Source organism: Pantherophis guttatus, chromosome 2 (assembly GCF_059756535.1).
Source record: "Pantherophis guttatus breed Tessera chromosome 2, ASM5975653v1, whole genome shotgun sequence".
NCBI classification, from domain to species: domain Eukaryota; kingdom Metazoa; phylum Chordata; class Lepidosauria; order Squamata; family Colubridae; genus Pantherophis; species Pantherophis guttatus.
In genome coordinates, this window is record NC_142064.1 from 125716389 (window position 1) to 125736310 (window position 19922).

At 45.5% G+C, this 19922-nt stretch overlaps 1 protein-coding gene and 1 long non-coding RNA gene across 5 annotated transcripts in view; both read left to right on the forward strand.

Annotated features, from left to right (window-relative positions):
- LOC148115312 (uncharacterized) overlaps positions 1–19922 on the forward strand; it is a 220588-nt gene that overhangs the window by 181950 nt on the left and 18716 nt on the right. The gene's annotated exons all lie outside the window — the stretch shown is intronic.
- On the forward strand, positions 12789–16897 carry LOC148115313 (uncharacterized). The gene is made up of 3 exons (XM_087888197.1): positions 12789–14385; positions 16079–16208; positions 16744–16897. The coding sequence occupies exons 1-3, from the start codon at positions 12789–12791 to the stop codon at positions 16895–16897; spliced, it is 1881 nt and encodes a 626-aa protein (XP_087744323.1).

Here is a 19922-nt window from a genome sequence, read left to right on the forward strand (position 1 = left end):
GAATACAGAATTACCAGTAGAAACCCTGGTATCAGCTAAACTCTAATGGACAGGGGTAATGGCCAGGGGTGGGTTCTATTTGCCTTTACTACCAGTTTGGAATTGGGCCGCGTGTGCGTGCTCGGTACGCTTGCTTTGCTACGCTTGTGTGTGCGTGCACTCTTCTGCGCATGCCCAGAAGCTTCTGCGCATGTGCAGAAGTGTTCTGATGATGTAGGGGTCGGTGGGCGGAGCCGGTTCTATCAAACCAGTTCTATAGAACTGGTCCGAATTGAGGGCGACCCACCACTGGTAAGGGATAATTTCACCATTCTTGAGGATTACAGAAGGAACAAAGCCACTTTCAGTGGTGGGATTCAAATAATTTAATAACCAGTTCTCTGCCCTAATGACAGGATGGGTGGGGATGGCCATGGTGGGTGTGGCCAGGGGATGTGACAGGCAGCACACAGCCACCTGCACTCTCTGGGAGCCAAAATGGGGCACGTGGGAACTCCTAGAAGGGGCAGAGCCAGCCACTAATTTAACTACTGCTTCACCTGAACCAACCTGAAGCAGCTGAATCCCACCACTGGCCCCTTTGCTAGATGCATATCTCCTGGGGCTCTAAAACCTCTGGCCATCCACCCACCATGAATGACCTCATTGCAAAGTGGTCATTTGATACTAGTCATAAGAACCTGAGAATGAGGTGAAACATGGTGGGGGAGATGATTGGGGGACTTCCAGTGATTTAAGAATCATAAATTATCTCTTATTTTAATGAATACGCATGTTCATAATTCAAGGTTTAAATACATATGTTGTGATCTCCCCCTAGATCAGAATACAATGATTGGATATATATAGTATATACATACAAGTATAATCAACTCTGCAATGCAATAAGTAGTTGAGAAGCAGTACTTAGTTCTATTTCATCCAAAACTTACTTATAGAAAGTGAGGTGTGTGCATGGGGCTGGGTGGGTCAAGTGATCTTTAAGAAATGACTTTTAACCTTTACAGGAGTTATAAACATCTCTGACAATCAATTCATATATAGAAAGATAAAGAAAAAGTCTTGAAAACAATAGAAAGGGGAAAAAAAGAAACTTAATCAAAGAAGCCAACTTGGCCATTTCTGCGATTTCTAACATCTTCACTGTCCACAGTCTGCATCCCAAACATCTAATAATTTGTCAGAAATGATGATATCTGCTTCATAATCATTTTATAGCTTTAGTCGTCACAGCTGTGGCCACGGTCCGCAAAGTCTTACCTCAAGATTTAAATCATAACATTTCTTCAAGTCCTGGAGAACCACTGGTTTAGAGCATTTTCTGTCCCATTCGTCACTTCCTCCATAATCAGCTCCTATTTTCCTCTCTTTCCTTACATGTTTCATAACTGTAGGCGGGTCCTTTTAAATGCATATAATCCACAGAGTTGGTCTCTAAACTGAATGTTAGATTTGGGGTGAACTGTGATATTTTAAAGGAGGGGAGTCAAAAAGAGGGCCCAGGGGCCGCATTCAGCCTGTGATGTGGTAGGATCCGGCCCACAGCGCCATGCTGGAAAATGTAAGGGGCCAGCCAATGTCTACCCAATGCGAAGAGGAAACATCGGGCCAGCATGGCTTCGGCCTGGTCCACACAGTGTGAAGGGGAAACATGCCAGCAGTTTGGGAAGTGGCATCAAACTATCCACGTCGACCCAGTCGGCCATGCCCACCCAGTCAGCCATGCCCACGTAGTCAGCCACGCCCCCCCAGCCCCCCAAGGTCAAACACAGCCCTGATGTGGCTCTCAATGAAATTGAATTTGACACCCCTGTTTTTAAACAATAAACCTTAACAATAAAGTGAATATTAGCTGCAGTAACAATGTTGTTGTAAGAGTTGCATCTTCCTTGTATGGTGGGAACTCATCCAAATTGTGAGCTTTCTTTGGAAGAGTGATGCTCTTAGCATTTGCTCCAAGACGCCTTGCTTTGCTATCTTCAACAATCTGATAATGATGAAAAAGAATTATCAAAGGGGATCATTTCAGAAGAGATCCTGGAATCCCAAGAATTCCAAAGTTTGAAAATTATTTATTTATTAAAATTTTATGTTGCCTATCTCCCCTATAAGGCAAGTTTGTGTGGTTTACAGGTTATAAAGCGAATAGAAAAAATAATTAAAATTACATTAAGACATTAAAACAATGCAAACGGATTCTGAAGATACTCAATCCGTCTATTGGAGATTTTATTGATGGAAAGAAAGAAGAAATAAACTGGAACAATTAAAATTGAACTAATAGGCGCAGCAATAAAAGAAAAAGGTGTGGCAACAAAAGAAAGAGATGATGATACTATATATGGAATGGATGCTACAAAAGAACTAAACTTAATAGAACTCTTAATTTTTGACAATATTGAAATTGAAAAGGAATAATTTTGAACAGATTGGGGGAAAAAAAGAAATGGAATATAGTGGGTTGCAAGATAAGAAAAATAATATAGTTTGTTTAAAATGAAAATATGAAGTTTAATGCTTATTTGAAGTCTAAATATTGATAAGAGGAGTTTTCTCTCTCCCTTTTTTCTTTTTTCTCTTTTTTTTCTCTTCTTTCTTTTACTAATCTTTTCCTCTTTACTTTCATTTTCTCTCTTTCATTTTCTCTCTTCTCCCTCTCTCTCTGTTTCCTTTCTTACTTTTTACTTCCATTCCTTTTAAACTTGACTTTAAAAATACACATATACTAATTTGATTATGAAATAAGATTATAAATGATTGAATGAGAATACGATTTTCTAAATGTTTTAAATGCTTAAATGAATTTTTGAATTTTATTAAGAGTTATCTATAGACTTAATAATTAGAGGAAATTGATTTTAAGGCTTTAACACAGGGGTGAAATGCTCCCGGTTCGGACCGGCTCGGGCGAGTAGGTAGCGATGGCGGCAGGCAGTTTGGAGAACCGGTAGCAAAAATCCCTGCCCCCACCCCCCATGCCCAGCTGAGCCGCACGATCACCAGAGCCTTTTTTTCCTTTTAAATGGCTCTGACGAGCCAAGCTCTGACGATCCCAGCTGAGTTGCCTGCTAATCAGGCAACTCAGCTTGGATTGCCAGAGCATGTAAAAGAAAAAAAGTTTCTTTTTTTCTCCCTTGTCCCCCCTCGCCCCCCCTCCAGCCTCCAGCTTGCTTACCTTAGCTGCTGGTCGCAACGCTGTAATACCTGCAATCCATTGCATCAGCAAACAACTGAATCTTCCTGCTTGCAATCAAGCTCATCGGTGAGCAGCTATCTGCAACTTTAAGACTTGTGGACTTCAACTCCAAAGCTGGAGCAAAGCTGGCTGAGGAATTCTGGGAGTTGAAGTCCACAAGTCTTAAAGTTGCCAAGGTTGGAGACCCCTGTTCTATTGGGTAAGTTTTTTCCCCCTTTGGGAGCTTTAAAAAAATAGTTAATTGGGTTTTTTTTTAATTGTTCTTTTTTTAGACCTAGCCATTTAAAGTTTAGGAAGTTTTAAATTTAGCTGCTTTTATATAAAAATAAAAATAAATTAAAATAAAATAATATTTGTGCAGCTTTCTGAGATTTAGTGTTTCTGTAGTGTTTCACTCTAACTATACAAACACACAATCTCACAAAGCTGTGTGTGGAATTTTGTGTGTGTAAAGTGTGAAAGTTGTTTTTTGGGCTTTTTGTGGCTGTGTGAGGTTCCTGCTTTTTGCGGGGCCATTTTGGGTCTAGGACAGCTGCTTTTACATTGTGGGTGAGCCAGTTGTGTTGCGTTGTGTTTTGTAAGTTAAAAAAGGGCAAAGAAGTGACATTGACTTGGCCATGCCCACCCAGTCACCTTATCACCAAGCCCCACCCACTAATTAAGCCACGCCCACAGAACTGATAGCAAAAAAATTTAGATTTCACCCCTGCTTTAACATTAATAAAAATGTTGTTTTTATAGAAAAACAAGAATAAATATGAAGAGGGATTACTCTAAGGGGAATTTACAATCCAGGAGAAAATATGTGAGAAGATATCTGTTGAAATACATGTTTAGTTAAAAATCATGGGAGAATACACTGAAAAAGTTACTTATGTAATATGTTGTGAATTAGCTAAAATAAAACAGCTAAAATAATAGATGCAGGAGTGGAGGAAAACATGCTGGTAACACCAGTCAAACAAGAGATGGAGACTTGGAGGAGATTATGCTGGAAATCAGCCAAAATAGAAAATGCTGGAAATCAGCCAAACAACAGTGGGAGGTATGGAGGAGAATATGCTGGAAATCAGCCAAAAGAAAATATGCTGGAAATCAGCCAAACAATAGTAGGAGTTATGGAGGAGAATATGGATTTTGAGATAAATTTGTGTAATATGAAAGGTGTAAAATTAAAGGTAAATTGATAAAAGCTTAAAGATTTGATGAAAGGGTCTAGAGACTAAGAAATAAGGATAGTGCCAGCATCTCACCGCTGGCATAGAGAGGAGAGAGATAAGCCCTGAACTTTTGCCTGCTAAATCCCTTTGAAGCTGGGTCGTCATGGAAATGAAGGGAGGGGGGACATTCCTGTGAAATGACGAGACAAGAAGTCAGTGGAGTGACTTGGAAGATAGCCAATGAGAAGCAGATAATTGGGGATCGGAAAGGGAGGGATTGGGGGGCAAAAGGTCAGTCTTGTCCGCATCGAGTCATGATCCGGTTGCTGTGCTCAAATAAAGAGAAGATTTCTTTAAAGATTGGCAGTTTGGAAATTCATTTATTTTGAGATAGCATCGAAGTCTGACAGATAGAATTATGACTTATAAACTGAAATAAAAAATAGAGCCGTAGTTAATTTGAAATTAAGATGTGTGGTGATAAAATTGTAAGGTAAACAATCAGATTAAGAGATTAGAATATTTTTAAAACTTTATGTTTTGATATTAATGTTAAAAGGTGTAATGAAGGGAGCTTGGGAAGGAACCATATATATGTGAATTTATAAATGGACATAAAAATGAATTAAGCTTTTTTTTTCTTGGAAATTAAATTGGCGGTGATATAATAGAATGGTTCTGATCAAGAAACTAGAATTATGAATTAAGGCTTTTTGGATAAAAATATGGTGGGTTATACAGAATGTTTTGAAGAGAAAAATTCCTTTTTCTCCACAATTGTTTTTATTGGGTATAGTAAAGGGTTTTACACTGGATGAAATTAAGTTGATATTGTACATGATCACAGCAGCAAGGTTATTGATAGGTAAATATTGGAAAAATGAGGCTTTACCCACTATTGAAGAATGGACTTTGAAGATGGCCAGTTTTGCGGAGATGGCGAAGATTTCAGCATTTTTAAAAGATCGCTCACAAGAGACTTATGAATGGGAATGGAAAAAGTGGATAGATTATGTGCAGAACAAATATCAAGTTAGGAAATACCAAATAGCTTTTCATTGAAAGTATTATATAAAAATAGAAATGTATGAATACTGTGAGGGGGGGGGATTTTTTTTTTTTTAAGGGGGTTTGAGGGGTTCAAGTTTTGTAAAAAGGGGACTTTGATGGGATTATATTTTATGGAAGTCAGGGGGGGAGGGTTAGGGGGGTTTGAGGGGGGGTTAGGGTGGGGAGCGGGGGGTGGGATGGGGGGGAAATGGGGTGAAAATGTAATTGTAAAACTTTTGCAATAAAAAAAAAGAAACTAGAATTACGTTAAAAAAATTTCTTTTTGTTTTGATTTTCAGTTTTAAAAGATGTAATGGAAAATTGTGAATGGAGCTTTTTAAAATCTAAGCAATTGTACCTATCTACAACCAGACCGAGACTTTGTTCTTGAAAGATATATTTTATGTTTATGTTGGGAAAAAAATTAAAAATACTTTTCAAACATCCAGAGGTGCATAGTCCCCTAAGAACTCCAAGCCAACTGGCGAAGAAAAGTTTTAGTAGCCTTCTGGAAGGCCAGAAGGGTGAGAGCAGTTCTCATGTTTTATGCTAGTTTATTCCACAGGGATGGGGCCACAGTGGAATATGTTCTTCTTCTTGAGTCCACCAGCCAGAATTCCTTAGGAAATATAGTAGGCCTCTTCCACTTATGCAAATGGGATGAGGTAGTCCATTTGGAAGAGATGGCTCCTCAGATACCTTGGACCCAAACCATACAGGGCTTTATATGTAAAAACTGACACCTTGAATTGGAAGCAAACTGTAACCAATACAGCATGATATTACTAGGGACAGATGAAAAATTAATTTAAAAATGTATAACTATTGAGTGTGGAAATGGAAGGAGAACAAGTGAAAGAAACAATGATAACATGGGCTAAAATTTTTGGTTTTTTAATAGAACTAGATAAATGGAAGAAACTGTGGGACAGATATTGTAAACTAACAATGTCAACAGTGTATAAGGAAAATCGTCACGCCGATTTTCGCCCTCATCACGTCCCGTCTGGACTACTGCAACACTCTCTACATGGGGCTCCCCTTGAAGAGCACTCAGAGGCTCCAGCTGGTCCAGAATGCGGTCGCGTGGGTGGTTATGGGTGCGACTCGGCGTACCCATGTAACAGCCCTCCTGCGTGAGCTGTACTGGCTCCCGTTGGTCTTCCGAGTGCGATTCAAGTTGTTGGTCACCACCTTTAAAGTGCTCCATGGCTTAGGACCGGGGTATATACGAGACCGCCTTCTGCCAGTAACAACCTCCCATCAGCCAATACACTCCCACAGAGAGGGGCTCCTCAGGGTGCCGTCGGCCAAACAATGCTGACTGGTGACACCCAGGGGGAGAGCCTTCTCTGTGGGGGCACCAGCCCTTTGGAATGAGCTGCCCCTAGAGCTTCGTCTTATTCCCAACCTGCGCACCTTTTCCCGCGCCCTTAAGACCCTTCTGTTTCAGCAAGCCGGACTGTCCTAATATGAATTTTAAATGGGTGTATTTGTGTTTTAAATTGATGGCCAAATTTCACATATTTGATTTTAATTGGTTTTAAATGTTATAAATTCATGTATTTTAATATGGCTGTACACCACCCTGAGTCCCTCGGGAGAAGGGCGGTATAGAAATTTAATAAACTTAAACTTAAACTTAAAATCTATACAAAATCTTTTATAGGTGGCATTTACCACCAGCGAGACTAGCAAAGATGTTTCAAAATCTATCAGCTAAATTTTGGAAGTGTAATCAGATACCAGGTTCATATTATCATATGTGGTGAACATGCCCAAAGGCAAAAAAATACTGGACTAAAATACATACAGTATTTTTTGGACTATAAGATGCACCAGTGTATAAGACGCATCAAGATTTTGAAGAGGTAAGTAAGAAAAAAAAGGGGGTTTGCCCTCCCCGGCCCCCAGAAATAAATAAATAAATAAATAAATAAATAAATAAATAAATAAATAAATAAATAAATAAATAAATAAATAAATAATTTTATTTCTATACCGCCCTTCTCCTGAAGGACTCAGGGCGGTGTACAGCCAATTTAAAAACACAAGACACAACAATAATTAAAAATTAAAATAATTAAATAGATTTGGCCGATTTAAAACCCTAAAAATTAAAATACCCCAATTTAAAATTATTATATTGACAGCCCTGCCTGGCGGAACAACAGGGTCTTCAGTGCGCAGCGGAACACCCGGAGGTCGGAGATCTTACGTATTTCCAGGGGCAGTTCATTCCACAGGGCTGGGGCTCCCACAGAGAAGGCCCTCCCCCTGGGTGTCACCAGCCGACATAACTTGGCTGATGGCACCCTGAGGAGACCCTCTCTGTGGGAATGGACTGGTCGGTGGGAGGCTATTGGTGGCAGAAGACTGTCTCGAAGGTACCTGGGTCCTATGCCATGGAGCACTTTAAAGGTGGTGACCAACACCTTAAATTGCACCCGGAAGACCACTGGGAGCCAGTGCAGCTCGCGCAGGAGGGGTGTCACGCGGGCACAACGAGTTGCGCCCATAACCACCCGCGCGGCCGCATTCTGGACCAGTTGGAGCCTCCGAGTGCTCTTCAAGGGGAGCCCCATGTAGAGAGCATTACAATAGTCCAGCCGGGAGGTGACAAGGGCATGAGTGACCGTGCGCAAGGTGTCCCGGTCCAGAAAGGGCTGCAACTGGCGGATCAGGCGAACCTGATAAAAGGCCCCCCCTGGCCATGGCCGTCATATGCTCTTCTAAAGACAGCCGTGCGTCCAGGAGGACACCCAGATTGCGAGCCCTCTCTGTGGGGGGCAAAGATTCACCCCCAATAGTCAGCGATGGCACCTGCTGACTATATCGGGATGCCGGCAACCACAGCCACTCGGTCTTGGATGGGTTGAGTCTGAGCCTGTTCCTCCCCATCCAGACCCGCACGGCCTCCAGGCAGCGAGACATCACATCAAGGGCATCATTGGGGTGGTCTGGGGTGGAGATGTACAGCTGAGTATCATCAGCGTAAAGGTGACACTTCACCCCAAAACCACGGATGATCTTGCCCAGCGGCTTCACATAAATGTTGAACAGAAGAGGCGAGAGGACCGACCCTTGTGGCACTCCCCATGCGAGATGCCTCGAGGTCGACCTCTGCCCCCCTGCCAACACGAACTGTGAGTGGCCGGAGAGGAAGGAAGAGAACCACCGCAAAACGGTGCCCCCTACTCCTAACCCTCTCAACCGCTGCAGCATGATACCATGGTCGATGGTATCAAAAGCCGCTGAGAGATCTAAGAGGACTAGGACAGAGGAGCAACCCCTGTCCCGGGCCCTCCAGAGATCATCCACCAACGCGACCTATGCCGTTTCTGTGCTGTGCCCCTGCCTGAAGCCCGACTGGTACAGGTCTAGATAGATAGCTTCATCCAGGTGCCTGGGCAGTTGTCATGCCACCACACTCTCAACAACCTTCACCACAAAACGAAGACCGGACGGTAGTTAACTAATTCAGCCGGGTCCAGGGAAGGCTTCTTGAGGAGGGGCCTCACCACCGCCTCTTTCAAGGCGGCGGGAAAGGCACCCTCACTCAGAGAAGCAGTTATAATCCCCTGGAGCCAGCCTCGTGTAACCTCCCGGGAGACCAGTACCAACCAGGAGGGACACGGGTCCAATAAACATGTGGCGGCACTAATCCTACCCAGAACCCTGTCCACATCCTCGGGAGCCACAGGATCAAACTCCTCCCAGATAATATTCTCAAGACCTACCCTCATCTCCTCCCCCGGACTCACCCAGTCAGAATCCAGGCCTTCCCGAATCCGAGCGACTTTATCGTGGAGGAATTGCACAAAATCCTCAGCTCGACCCTGCATTTGATCCTCCCGCACTCCCCCCGAAGAAGGGAGTGGGTCACCCTAAACAGGGTGGCTGGGCAGTTCTCTGCAGATGTGATAAGAGCGGAAAAATGGTTAGATTTCGCCGCTTTTATCACCACTAGGTAGGTCTTGATATAAGACCTCAACTGTGTCCGGTCGGAATCAGAATGACTAGTCCTCCAAGTCGAAGACTTGTTCTGTCGAATAGTTGGGGTGCAGTCAGTCTAATACAGATCTTAGCCAGTGGTCCATTAATAATTCTGCGGGGCTGCAGCCTCTGATTGCACTAGGGGTGATATGCTGAAGCAGGAGGAATTAATCTATTCTGGCCTTCCAGTCGCCTGGTCCCATTCTTGAGAGGGCTTCTTTGGCTGACCTCACCATTCTCTCAGCCTGCCCATTATTGGACAGATGGAATGTTGTGGTCAAGGCATGCCTGACTCACTGCTCGGCTAAGTATCCCTCAAATTGTGTGACCATGAATTGTGGCCTGTTGTCCGATAGTGTGATATCTGCCAGGCCATGTGTGGCAAACATTTTCTGGAGTACCCTGATCATGGCCTCTGCTGTTCTTGTATTCATAAGGACTACCTCTAACCATTTTGAATAGGCTTCCACAACAATCAGGAAGGTTTGCCCATGTACTAGTCCCGCAAGGTCAATGTGAATTCTGGACCAGGGAGCTCGGGGCTTTTCCCATTCATGCGCTGGGGCTACCAGGGGAGCTGGATGAGATTCTTCGCATGGGGAGCAGGTGGCAACCATTCAGTAATATCTTTGTCCATATTGGGCCACCATACATAGCTCCTAACCAGAGCCTTCATCCAGACAATTCCCGGATGCCCACGTTCAATGGATTTAACACATTTGTTCTCAGTTTAGCTGGAATAACAACCTGGTTGTTGTTCCAGCTAAACCCCCACAACATGTCTGCTCAAGCAACCCCCTTGAGCAGACATTTCATGTTGTTTTATGATAAATGGTTTGAATTCAGTACCCACCGGTGCTTTTGGCCAGCCCCTCCACACCCAGTTTAAAACAGTGAAGAGGACATTGTCCTTAGCCGAATGCCTTGCAACCTCGGCAGATGTAACCGGGTCCAAGTCCAGGATGTCAATCAACAGAACCGGGATGCCAGGAGTGGGGTCCTCAATCAAGTCTGGTAGGGGGCACCGGCTGAGTGTGTCAGCATGCCCCCGAGTTTTTCCTGGTCAATGGGTTAGTTTATATGAATAGGCCACAAGGAAAATCACCCATCTGGTGAAATGAGGTGACTAAGCAGCTGGAATGGGGCGATCCCCAGCCAAAAGTCCCAGCAACAGCTTGTGGTTGGTGAAAAGTTCAAACCGCTGACCTTACAAATACTCATGGAAGTTTTTAACCCCTGCCACCGCAGCCAGCGCTTCTCTGTCCACTTGGCTATAGTTCCACTCCACGCTAAACAGAGTCCTGGTGTAATAGGCAACTGGGGCTTCCATGTCGTTAGGGAGTCGGTGGCTGAGGACAGCCCCCACACCAAAAGGGGAAGCGTCACAGGCAAGCACTAAGAGCAGGACCTCGTTGTATTGTATCAGTAGGCTGTCAGCCGAGAGTAGTTGTTTGACCATGGTGAAAGCTGTGGCTTCTGCCCGGCCCCAAGGCCATTTGGCCTTTTTGCTTAAAGAGTTTGTGCAGCTTCTCGGCCACAGCTGCTTTGTCCCATAGAAAAACACAATAAAAGTTCAAAAGTCCCAGGAAAGCCTGTAGTTCGGTTCTGTTACAGGGTGTGGGGGCCTCCTGGATAGCCCTGACCATGCTCAGGGTTGGGTGGATGCCGGCTCCATTGATTCAGTAGCCCAAGAACTCTACTTCAGGCACCAAAATCTGACACTTGTCACTTTTTACTCGGAGGCCAGTGTTTCTAAATTTGATCAGGACAGCCCTTAATTGGCTCCGTAATTGAGCCTTGTCATTGGCGGTAATTAAGACATTGTCAAAATAGGGCACTACTCCAGAGATTTTGTGCAGAAGCTGTTCCATGACACTTTGAAATAGCCCCTGGGTCTGAGCATCCACAGTAGCACCATCTACCAGCAGCTACTGATACGCCTGTGTGAGGTCAAGTTTGTCAAATATTTTTCTGGGGCCCAGAGAGTGCAGGAAATGCTGAACAATGGGAACAGGGTACATGCTTTACTGGAGGGCTTTATTTAAAGTGCACTTATAATCAGTGCAGATGCGCACTGACCCATCAGATTTGGTTGGCATTACAATCAGGGTCTCCCATTTCGCATGGTCAACGGGTTCCAGGATTCCCTGGCTGATAAGGTTATTCAGTTCCCTGTCTATTCTTGGCTTGAGAGGAAATGGGACTCTATGGGCCTTCATTCGAATTGGTACTATCTGAGGGACTAAATTAAAAGATATTGGGGTTCCCACATACTTGCCCAGATCTGTGTTGAATACGTCCTGAAATTCATACAGCAGGTCGTCCACTCTGCGCTGGTGATGGAGTTGATGTTTGATACTCCCCTGCCGAGGGCTTCGATCCAATCTAAGCCTAGCAAGCTCGGCAGGTTTCTGCTGACAACAGTTAGTGGTAGTTCTTTGTCATATTTGCCGAACTGTATCCAGAATTTGCTGGAGCCCACTACAGGAATCTGATTCCCTTGATAGTCACACATTTTCAGTTGTGTTGTGACCTAGGCCCAAGTAGTTATTACCAGACACAATCAGTCCTAAACAAACATATTTTGTTAGAACAGCCAAGAATTCATTCTCAGCTTAGTCCAAATTAATTCCAAAACAAATTCTTCATAAACAGTCCTTCAGCCTTATCACCAACCTTTGTCTTCTTTGGCACCCTGCCAAAGGCTTTTCTTGGCAAAACCCCATGAAGTTCAGAAGCAAGAGACACTGACTAGAAACAACTGTAGATCCCAAGAGCCATTGCTACTCTTTTAAGCCTTCTGGGAGGGGCCAATCATTTCCTGGCCTTACTCCTGAGTGATCCTTTTTGCTTTAGCTGCTCTTTTTTTTTTCTTTTTTTTTTTAAATTTGATTTATATGCCGCCCTTCTCCGGAGACTCAGGGCAGCTTACAATGTGCTAAGCAATAGCCTTCATCCTTTTGTATATTTATACAAAGTCAGCTTATTGCCCACACAACTGGGTCCTCAATTTACCTACCTTAGAAAGGATGGAAGGCTGAGGCAAACTTGAGCCTGGCGGGATTCGAACCTGCAGTCATTGCAGGCAGCTGGTCTTAATAACAGGGTGCTTTAGACCACTGTACTACCAAGGCTCTTGCCTTCTGGCAGTTCTTCGCATGCATGCACTAGGAATAGGCTCCTCCTGTTCCTCTGCCTCACTGCTATCTGCCTCTGGAGGCTCTGGAGTCCATGCATCACTCCCAAATGGCCCTGGCCCCATCTCTGCATCCGATGCAGAGCCCTTGTCTGGGCCTTCCCCTGACTCCAGGACTGGCCCATTGTCCTCCCCAGCCTCCTCATTGTCCAACTGGTTGGGCCGGGAGGGGGGAGTCCCCCTCGTTGAGATGTGCCCACCGGGTTTCCGCGCATTTCATCAGCCGAGGGCTCAGGGCAGGAATGGAGGAGTGGTGGTTATTGTAAAGGAAGGTCTTAATCCTAGGGAGGCCACTGTACCTCAGATTGCTGGATGTGAGTCTCTCCTTGTGAAGTGGGGCCATGGGATGCAGGTGGGCCTGCTGGTTGCATACCTGGCTCCCTGCTGCGTGGCAGCGGCCCTGCCCGAGCTCCTCGGTGTCATAGCCGGGGTGGCGGTTGAGACCCCCAGGCTAATGGTCATGGGGGATTTCAACCTGCCGTCTATCGGTGAAATGTCTGAGGTGGCTCGGGAGTTCATGGCTTCCATGACAGCCATGGACCTGACTCAGTTAATTCATGGCCCTACTCATATAGGAGGACACACTCTGGACCTGGTTTTTATCTCTGGTCAGTGGTTGAATGGTCTTAATATAGGGGATATAGTCATTGAACCCCTGTCATGGTCAGATCATTCTCTCCTTAGACTTGACCTTCTGACCGCCACACCCTGCCGCAGGGAGGCGGAGCCGACTAGGTGGTTCCGCCCCAGGCGCCTGATGGATCCTGATAGGTTCCAAATGGAGCTTGGGCCATTTCCTGAGACTCTGGCTCACGACTCGACGGAAGACCTGGTGGCTGCCTGGGATAGGGCGGCCGCTGGTGCTTTAGATCGGGTCGTGCCTTTGCGGCCTCTGACCCGGCGCCGAATCGGACCAGCTCCTTGGTTCTCCGAGGAGCTGAGGGAGATGAAGCACCGGAAAAGACGCCTAGAGAGTAGTTGGAGGGCTAGTCGTTCTGGATCTGACCGAACACTAGTGAGGTCTTATATCAAGACCTACTTAGTGGCGATAAAAGCGGCGAAGTCTAACTACTTCTCCACTCTTATCGCGTCGGCAGATAATAGCCCAGCCACCTTGTTTAGAGTGACCCGCTCCCTCCTCCATCTGGGAGCGTGGGAAGACCCCTTGCAAGGGCGTGCTGAGGATTTTGCATATTATCTGCACGATAAAATCGCTCAGATTCGGGATGGCTTGGACTCTGACTGGGTGGGTTCAGGCGATGTGTCTGAGGTGGGTCTTGAGAATGTCATCTGGGAGGAGTTCGATTCTGTGACTCCCGAGGACGTGGACAGGTTGCTGGGGAGATTGAACGCAACCACAAGTTTATTGGACCCGTGTCCCTCCTGGCTGGTGCTGGCTACCCGGGAGGTTACACGAGGCTGGCTCCAGAGGATTATTAACGCTTCTCTGAGCGAGGGTGTCTTGCCTCCCGCCTTGAAAGAGGCGGTGGTGAGGCCCCTCCTCAAGAAGCCTTCTCTGGATCCGGCTGTTTTGGCAAACTACCGTCCTGTCTCCAACCTTCGCTTTGTGGCGAAGGTTGTTGAGAGTGTGGTTGCGCGACAGCTCCCACAGTACCTGGATGAAGCTGTCTATCTGGATCCGTTCCAGTCCAGCTTCAGGCCTGGGTACAGCACGGAAACGGCATTGGTCGCGTTGGTTGATGATCTCTGGAGGGCTCGGGACAGGGGTTGTTCCTCTGTCCTGGTCCTATTAGATCTCTCAGCGGCTTTTGATACCATCGACCATGGTATCATGCTGCGCCGGCTGGAGGGGTTGGGAGTGGAGGCACCGTTTTACAGTGGTTCTCCTCTTATCTCTCCGACCGGTCGCAGTCTGTGTTGGCAGGGGGGCAGAGGTTGACCCCGAGGCACCTCGTTTGTGGGGTGCCACAAGGGTCGGTCCTCTCGCCTCTCCTGTTCAACATTTATGTGAAGCCGCTGGGCGAGATCATCCGTGGATTTGGGGTGCGATGCCATTTGTACGCTGATGATACTCAGCTGTACATTTCCACCCCAGACCACCCCAACGATGCCCTTGAAGTGATGTCCCGGTGCCTGGAGGCCGTGCGGGTCTGGATGGGGAGAAACAGGCTTCGACTCAACCCTTCCAAGACCGAGTGGCTGTGGATGCCGGCGTCCCGATATAGCCAGCTGGTGCCAACTCTGGCTATTGGGGGCGAGTCAGTGGCCCCCACGGAGAGGGCTCGCAACTTGGGCGTCCTCCTGGATGCACGGCTGTCTTTAGAAGAACATATGACGGCCGTGGCCAGGGGGGCTTTTTATCAGGTTCGCCTGATACGCCAATTGCGTCCCTTTCTGGATCGGGACTCCCTATGCACGGTCACTCATGCCCTAGTCACCTCTCGCCTGGACTACTGCAATGCTCTCTACATGGGGCTCCCCTTGAGGAGCACCCGGAGGCTCCAGCTGGTCCAGAATGTGGCCGCGCGGGTAATTATGGGAGCGACTTGGCGCTCCCATGTGACACCTTGCCTGCGCAAGCTGCACTGGCTCCCGGTGGTCTTTCGGGTGCGCTTCAAGGTATTGGTTCTCACCTTTAAAGCGCTCCATGGCTTAGGGCCCAGCTATTTGCGAGACCACCTTCTGCCACCGATAACCTCCCATCGGCCAGTTCGGTCCCACAGAGAGGGCCTCCTTAGGGTGCCGTCGGTCAAGCAATGCCGACTGACGACCCCCAGGGGGAGGGCCTTCTCTGTGGGGGCACCCGCCCTCTGGAACGAGCTACCCCCAGGAATACGACTAATCCCGGACCTCCGTACCTTCCATCGAGCTTTGAAGACCTTCCTATTCCAGCAAGCTGGGCTGGCTTGAAATTTTTAAAGGGTTTTAAGGGGTAATGGGTTTTAAATACTTCGGGAAGCCAATTGGATTTAATTCTGTTTTAAATTATTTTAAATTTTGTATTGTATGTATTTTAATCTGGCTGTGCACCGCCCTGAGTCCTTCGGGAGAAGGGCGGTATACAAATTTAATAAATAAATAAATAAACTCCGTTGCCAGCTCTGGAGGGTGCTGGCAGACCACGACAAGTTGCTGGCATCTTAGTTGTCTTCTCTGGAGGTGTGGCATAGCCCTCTTTAGGGAAGCCCAGGATATTATGGTCATTGAAGACCCTGTGTCGATCTCCATCTCAAATGGCAACCCCTCAATGCGGATTGTTATCTGCAATTTTTTGTTGTATGGTGTGCTGGCTTGGCCAATTCACGTTTGATATGTTTCTGGCATCCCAGAATGAAAGTTTTTTCATTTTGACCTCTCTGGGTCTCATCGGGAAACTTTCAGGGTTTCATCCAGAATGCTTGGATGCATAGGCCAGTGAAGGGCGGGCTGCAAACCCGTGCTAGGTGACCCTTCGTCTCACAATGCCAACAGATAGCATCTCTAAAACGACAAACAGCTCTCAATTGTTGTCCCCCACAGCTAGCGCACCCTGTTTGCTTGTTGTTGGTCGCAGAGTTTCTTTTCCTGTTTGTGCGAAACACTTCCTCGTCGATGCCCTCGGCACTTTCATTCAGGACAGCTTCCTTATGAATGATGGCTGTTTTCAGAGGTGCTGGGGAGGGGGGCATCAGTCTTTGCAGCAACTTTGCTGCCTTATTTGATGCTTCCATCACTCTTGCTTTGTCTAGGGTGACATGTAGGGTAAGGTTTGTCTTTGCCAGTAACCGGCATTGCAGCTGAATATCTCATATCCCACAAATAAGTTGATCTAGGAAAACGTTGTCTAGATCTCTGAACTCACAGTGTGTGGCCGCTTTTCATAATGCTGCGATGTACTGATTGATCGATTCCCCATCCCTCTAGTTTCTTTGGTGGAAATCGTGTCACCGCACCACCTTCGATGGTACCGGGGCATATTGTGTTTTCAGCATATTCTGCAGCATCTGTCAGGGTATCAATTGTACCGGGCTTGGTTCCAATAGGGTCTCGGCCAGGTTGAAAACGTCGTGCCCACAATGGCTGAGGAAGAGAGCTCTTTTCCTGTTATCGGACAGCCCGAGGAGGTCATTTGCCTCCATGAAGAATTTGAACCTGGTCATATAGGAGCCCCATTGCTCCCTGGCTGGGTCGAATGGTGTTGGCAGGATGAATGCTGATATCGTTGCCGATTCTCGCATTTTGAATTTGGGGTGCAAGATCGCCGCCGCTCCGATGTCTTTTCCCACCTGGCTGGATGTCGTTGTCAGCTCTTTTTCCACTGCCTACTTCAATCCCATCCTTGTCACCAGTGTTAGATAAGGTGAATGAAGAGACAGGAAGTCAGGCTCAGACAACTATTCTTTATTGTAGATCTGTAACATCCAGCAAAACCCTGCCTGGCAGCTAGCCTTTATATAGGGAGCTGTCAGGCATCTCAACCAATCGGGTTCAAGTACTTTTCCCTTTTATTCAGCGGACCTGAGTGAAGCCTATTGCTTCACTGTTAGTATCTAACAGGGGTCAACCTATTCTCCAAAGCATCTCAAGGCAGGACAAGAAGCATCAGATAGAATTTCTTTTTTTTTTAAAAGTTTTTTATTATTTTTTAGAACATAAATATAAAACACATTTTTTCAAAACAAAGCTTTTGATCTGGTCATAAATTAATACAAATCACTATCAAATCTTAATTTTCAATAATACTATAAAACCCAACATCTTTATCTTTATCTTTGTTTTAATCACATTGTTTCCATCTTCCTTTTTCTTTTTCCAGTCATGTGTATCTTTTTTCTTTGTTTCCTCGACTGTAAACATATATTTCCTACCATTTTCAAAGTTCTCAATTTTGTCCTCCATAAGTCATATTATATCTTTTTCTTATTTTTATTCCAGATATATGTATCAAATCTTCTCTTGAGCCTGCGCTTAATCCTTCTTCTTCTTCTTTTTTTATTTGATTTATATGCCTCCCTTCTCCGGAGACTCAGGGCGGCTTAAGCAATAGCCTTCATACTTTTGTATATTTATATTATATTTTGTTCCTGCGCCAATGTTTTAAATTATTATTGTTTCAACTATAGGAGTTCTGTTATAATTTCCTTTTTTTTTCACAAAAGTCAAGCTACCTGCAGACAGAGAAAGAAAAAAACCCTCCTCCGCAAAGTCCCATGACTTTTATCTGTAAAGCCCAAAGTTTCCATAACAGAAAAGAGTTAACAAGTTCCTCTTTAAGGCAGTTGGTGTCCCTCTGCAATCCTCATTTTCCATTAGTCATGCAAGTATCCATTTTGTGCAATTATGTAAAAATCCAATTTATTTCTTCTTCTTTTAGCTTAAAAAGTATCAAATCTTTTTTTTAAATCCAATTCAAATTTTAAAATATCTAATCTTTGTACCATATCTCAATATTGAAGCCCTTTAATTCTGTTCAAAACTTAATTGTTTATCAGGTCTTTGTTTCTTTAAAGTATCATTTTAAACTTTCAGCCCCTTTGTTGTTCAGCCGCTATTTTATGGCGAGAGGTTTTATAGATGTTAATCTTGCTCTAGGCGTTGTTCAAGCCTGGGTTGGTTGTCACTCACCCGGCTTCAAAGAGCTCCGTTTCAATCCACTTTCCTCCAGCACATCTCTTGCCCGGTTGTCCCAGCTTCGTGGCAGCTGCCATGGCTGCTGCCCCCCGCCGCTGACTCAAAGAGGGTTCCCTCTGACCTCTGAGGAACTTGTCTGTTCCTGTTGGACATCCAAGGTGCCCCTCCTTTTCTCCCATCCCTACAGGATGGTTCCAGTCCGAAGACCCATCGGCGGCGGTTCGGCAGCCGGGGTTTTCGCGGGACTCATTAGAGCCCGCTATTTCCCTGACTGTCTCACCATGACACCAAACCGGAAGTCCCTAGATAGAATTTCTTGACAGTGAGAACAAATTCTCCTTAGTCCATTTTCTCAAGAGATTTCCAAAGACCGATATAGTAATTGAGGTACAGATTATAGCTAATTGAAAGCAGCAATTAATCATACTTCAACTTTTCAGCTGTGCACCAGTTGTGAGCTTACCTGGATCATGAGGCTCTGCACATGGTAACTCATGACCTAGTTATCTCTCACTGGGTTACTGCAATGTGCTCTGCATAGGGTTACCGTTGAAGAGTATTCAGAACCTATAACTAGTGCAGAATGCAATAGCATGCACAGGGAGCCCCTACAATTGCACATATAACACTGTTACTGCTCAATTTGTTACCAGCTTGATTCCAGATTCAATTAAGGATTTCGTTATCTTTAAGCCCTACATGGCAGGGGTCCAGCGTATCTGAGGAGAGGTCTCTCCCTGATAGGACTAGTCTACCCCACTAGTGTCAGCGTAAGACGCTGCTATTGATCCCATCTACTAAGGAATTCCAGCAGACAAATTCGAGGAGAACAACCTTTTATGCTATGGCCCCACTGGCAGTGAGAATTGCCCCCTAAGTTTTAGCCTTCCTGAAGGGTATCAAATCTTAGTTTTGCTGGCTGGCCTGGGGCCCCAAAGGAGGTGCTCTTCGCTGGTGGTGGCTGACAGAGAAAAAAGACCTCATTTCCATCCTGTTCATCTCTTGGTTCTGTTTTTAATATAATTTTATAACCATAATAATCTATGTAGTTTTATGCTTGAATATTTTAATTATTTTTTATTTATTTTATAACTTACAAGCCATCCAGAGTCACTTGAATAGAAGAGATATGCAGCATAAAACCAATTAAAAAGTAATAAACACAAATAACTTCTGTCGAAAACAAGATGTTCTTACTGTTCACGTGAGATATTCTCAGAAAGTTTGATATATGTTTGCTAATCCTTTTTGGCTCAGCCATCATGCTGGTTCTGGGCATTCTTTTCATAGGTGGTTAATCAGTGCTGAAATTCATTTTTTTTTACTACCGGTTCTGTGGGCGTGGCTTAGTGGGTGTGGTGTGGAGTGGAGTGGTGGGCATGGCAGGGGAAGGATACTGCAAAATCCCCATTCCCTCCCCACTCCTGGGGGAAGGATATTGCAAAATCTCCAATCCCACCCCACACTGGGACCAGACAGAGGAGATATTTGCCGGTTCTCCAAATTACTCAAAATTTTCACTACCGGTTCTCCAGAACCTGTCAGAACCTGCTGGATTTCACGCCTGTGATTAATTCTTTAAAAAGGGGGCTCTCTGTAAAACTACTCCATGGCACTTTGTGATTCCCTTCTGCTGAGAATTTAATGGTGTGTAGATCTGCCACAATTCCACGGATCACAAAGCTCTGGGTCCTCTTTGTGTTGGCAGTGATTGCTTTTGCCTTGCCATCCACAGGTAAGCCAGTCCCATTGC

What these genes read in the sequence shown, in the direction of transcription:
- LOC148115313 (XM_087888197.1), top strand. Translation starts at nt 12,789, where the DNA reads ATGTGCCCACCGGGTTTCCGCGCATTTCATCAGCCGAGGGCTCAGGGC. An exon ending in TTTTGATACCATCGACCATG is followed by an intron (nt 14,386 to 16,078) that starts GTATCATGCTGC and finishes TGTCCCCCACAG; the next exon opens with CTAGCGCACCCTGTTTGCTT. An exon ending in AATGATGGCTGTTTTCAGAG is followed by an intron (nt 16,209 to 16,743) that starts GTGCTGGGGAGG and finishes TGGTGTTGGCAG; the next exon opens with GATGAATGCTGATATCGTTG.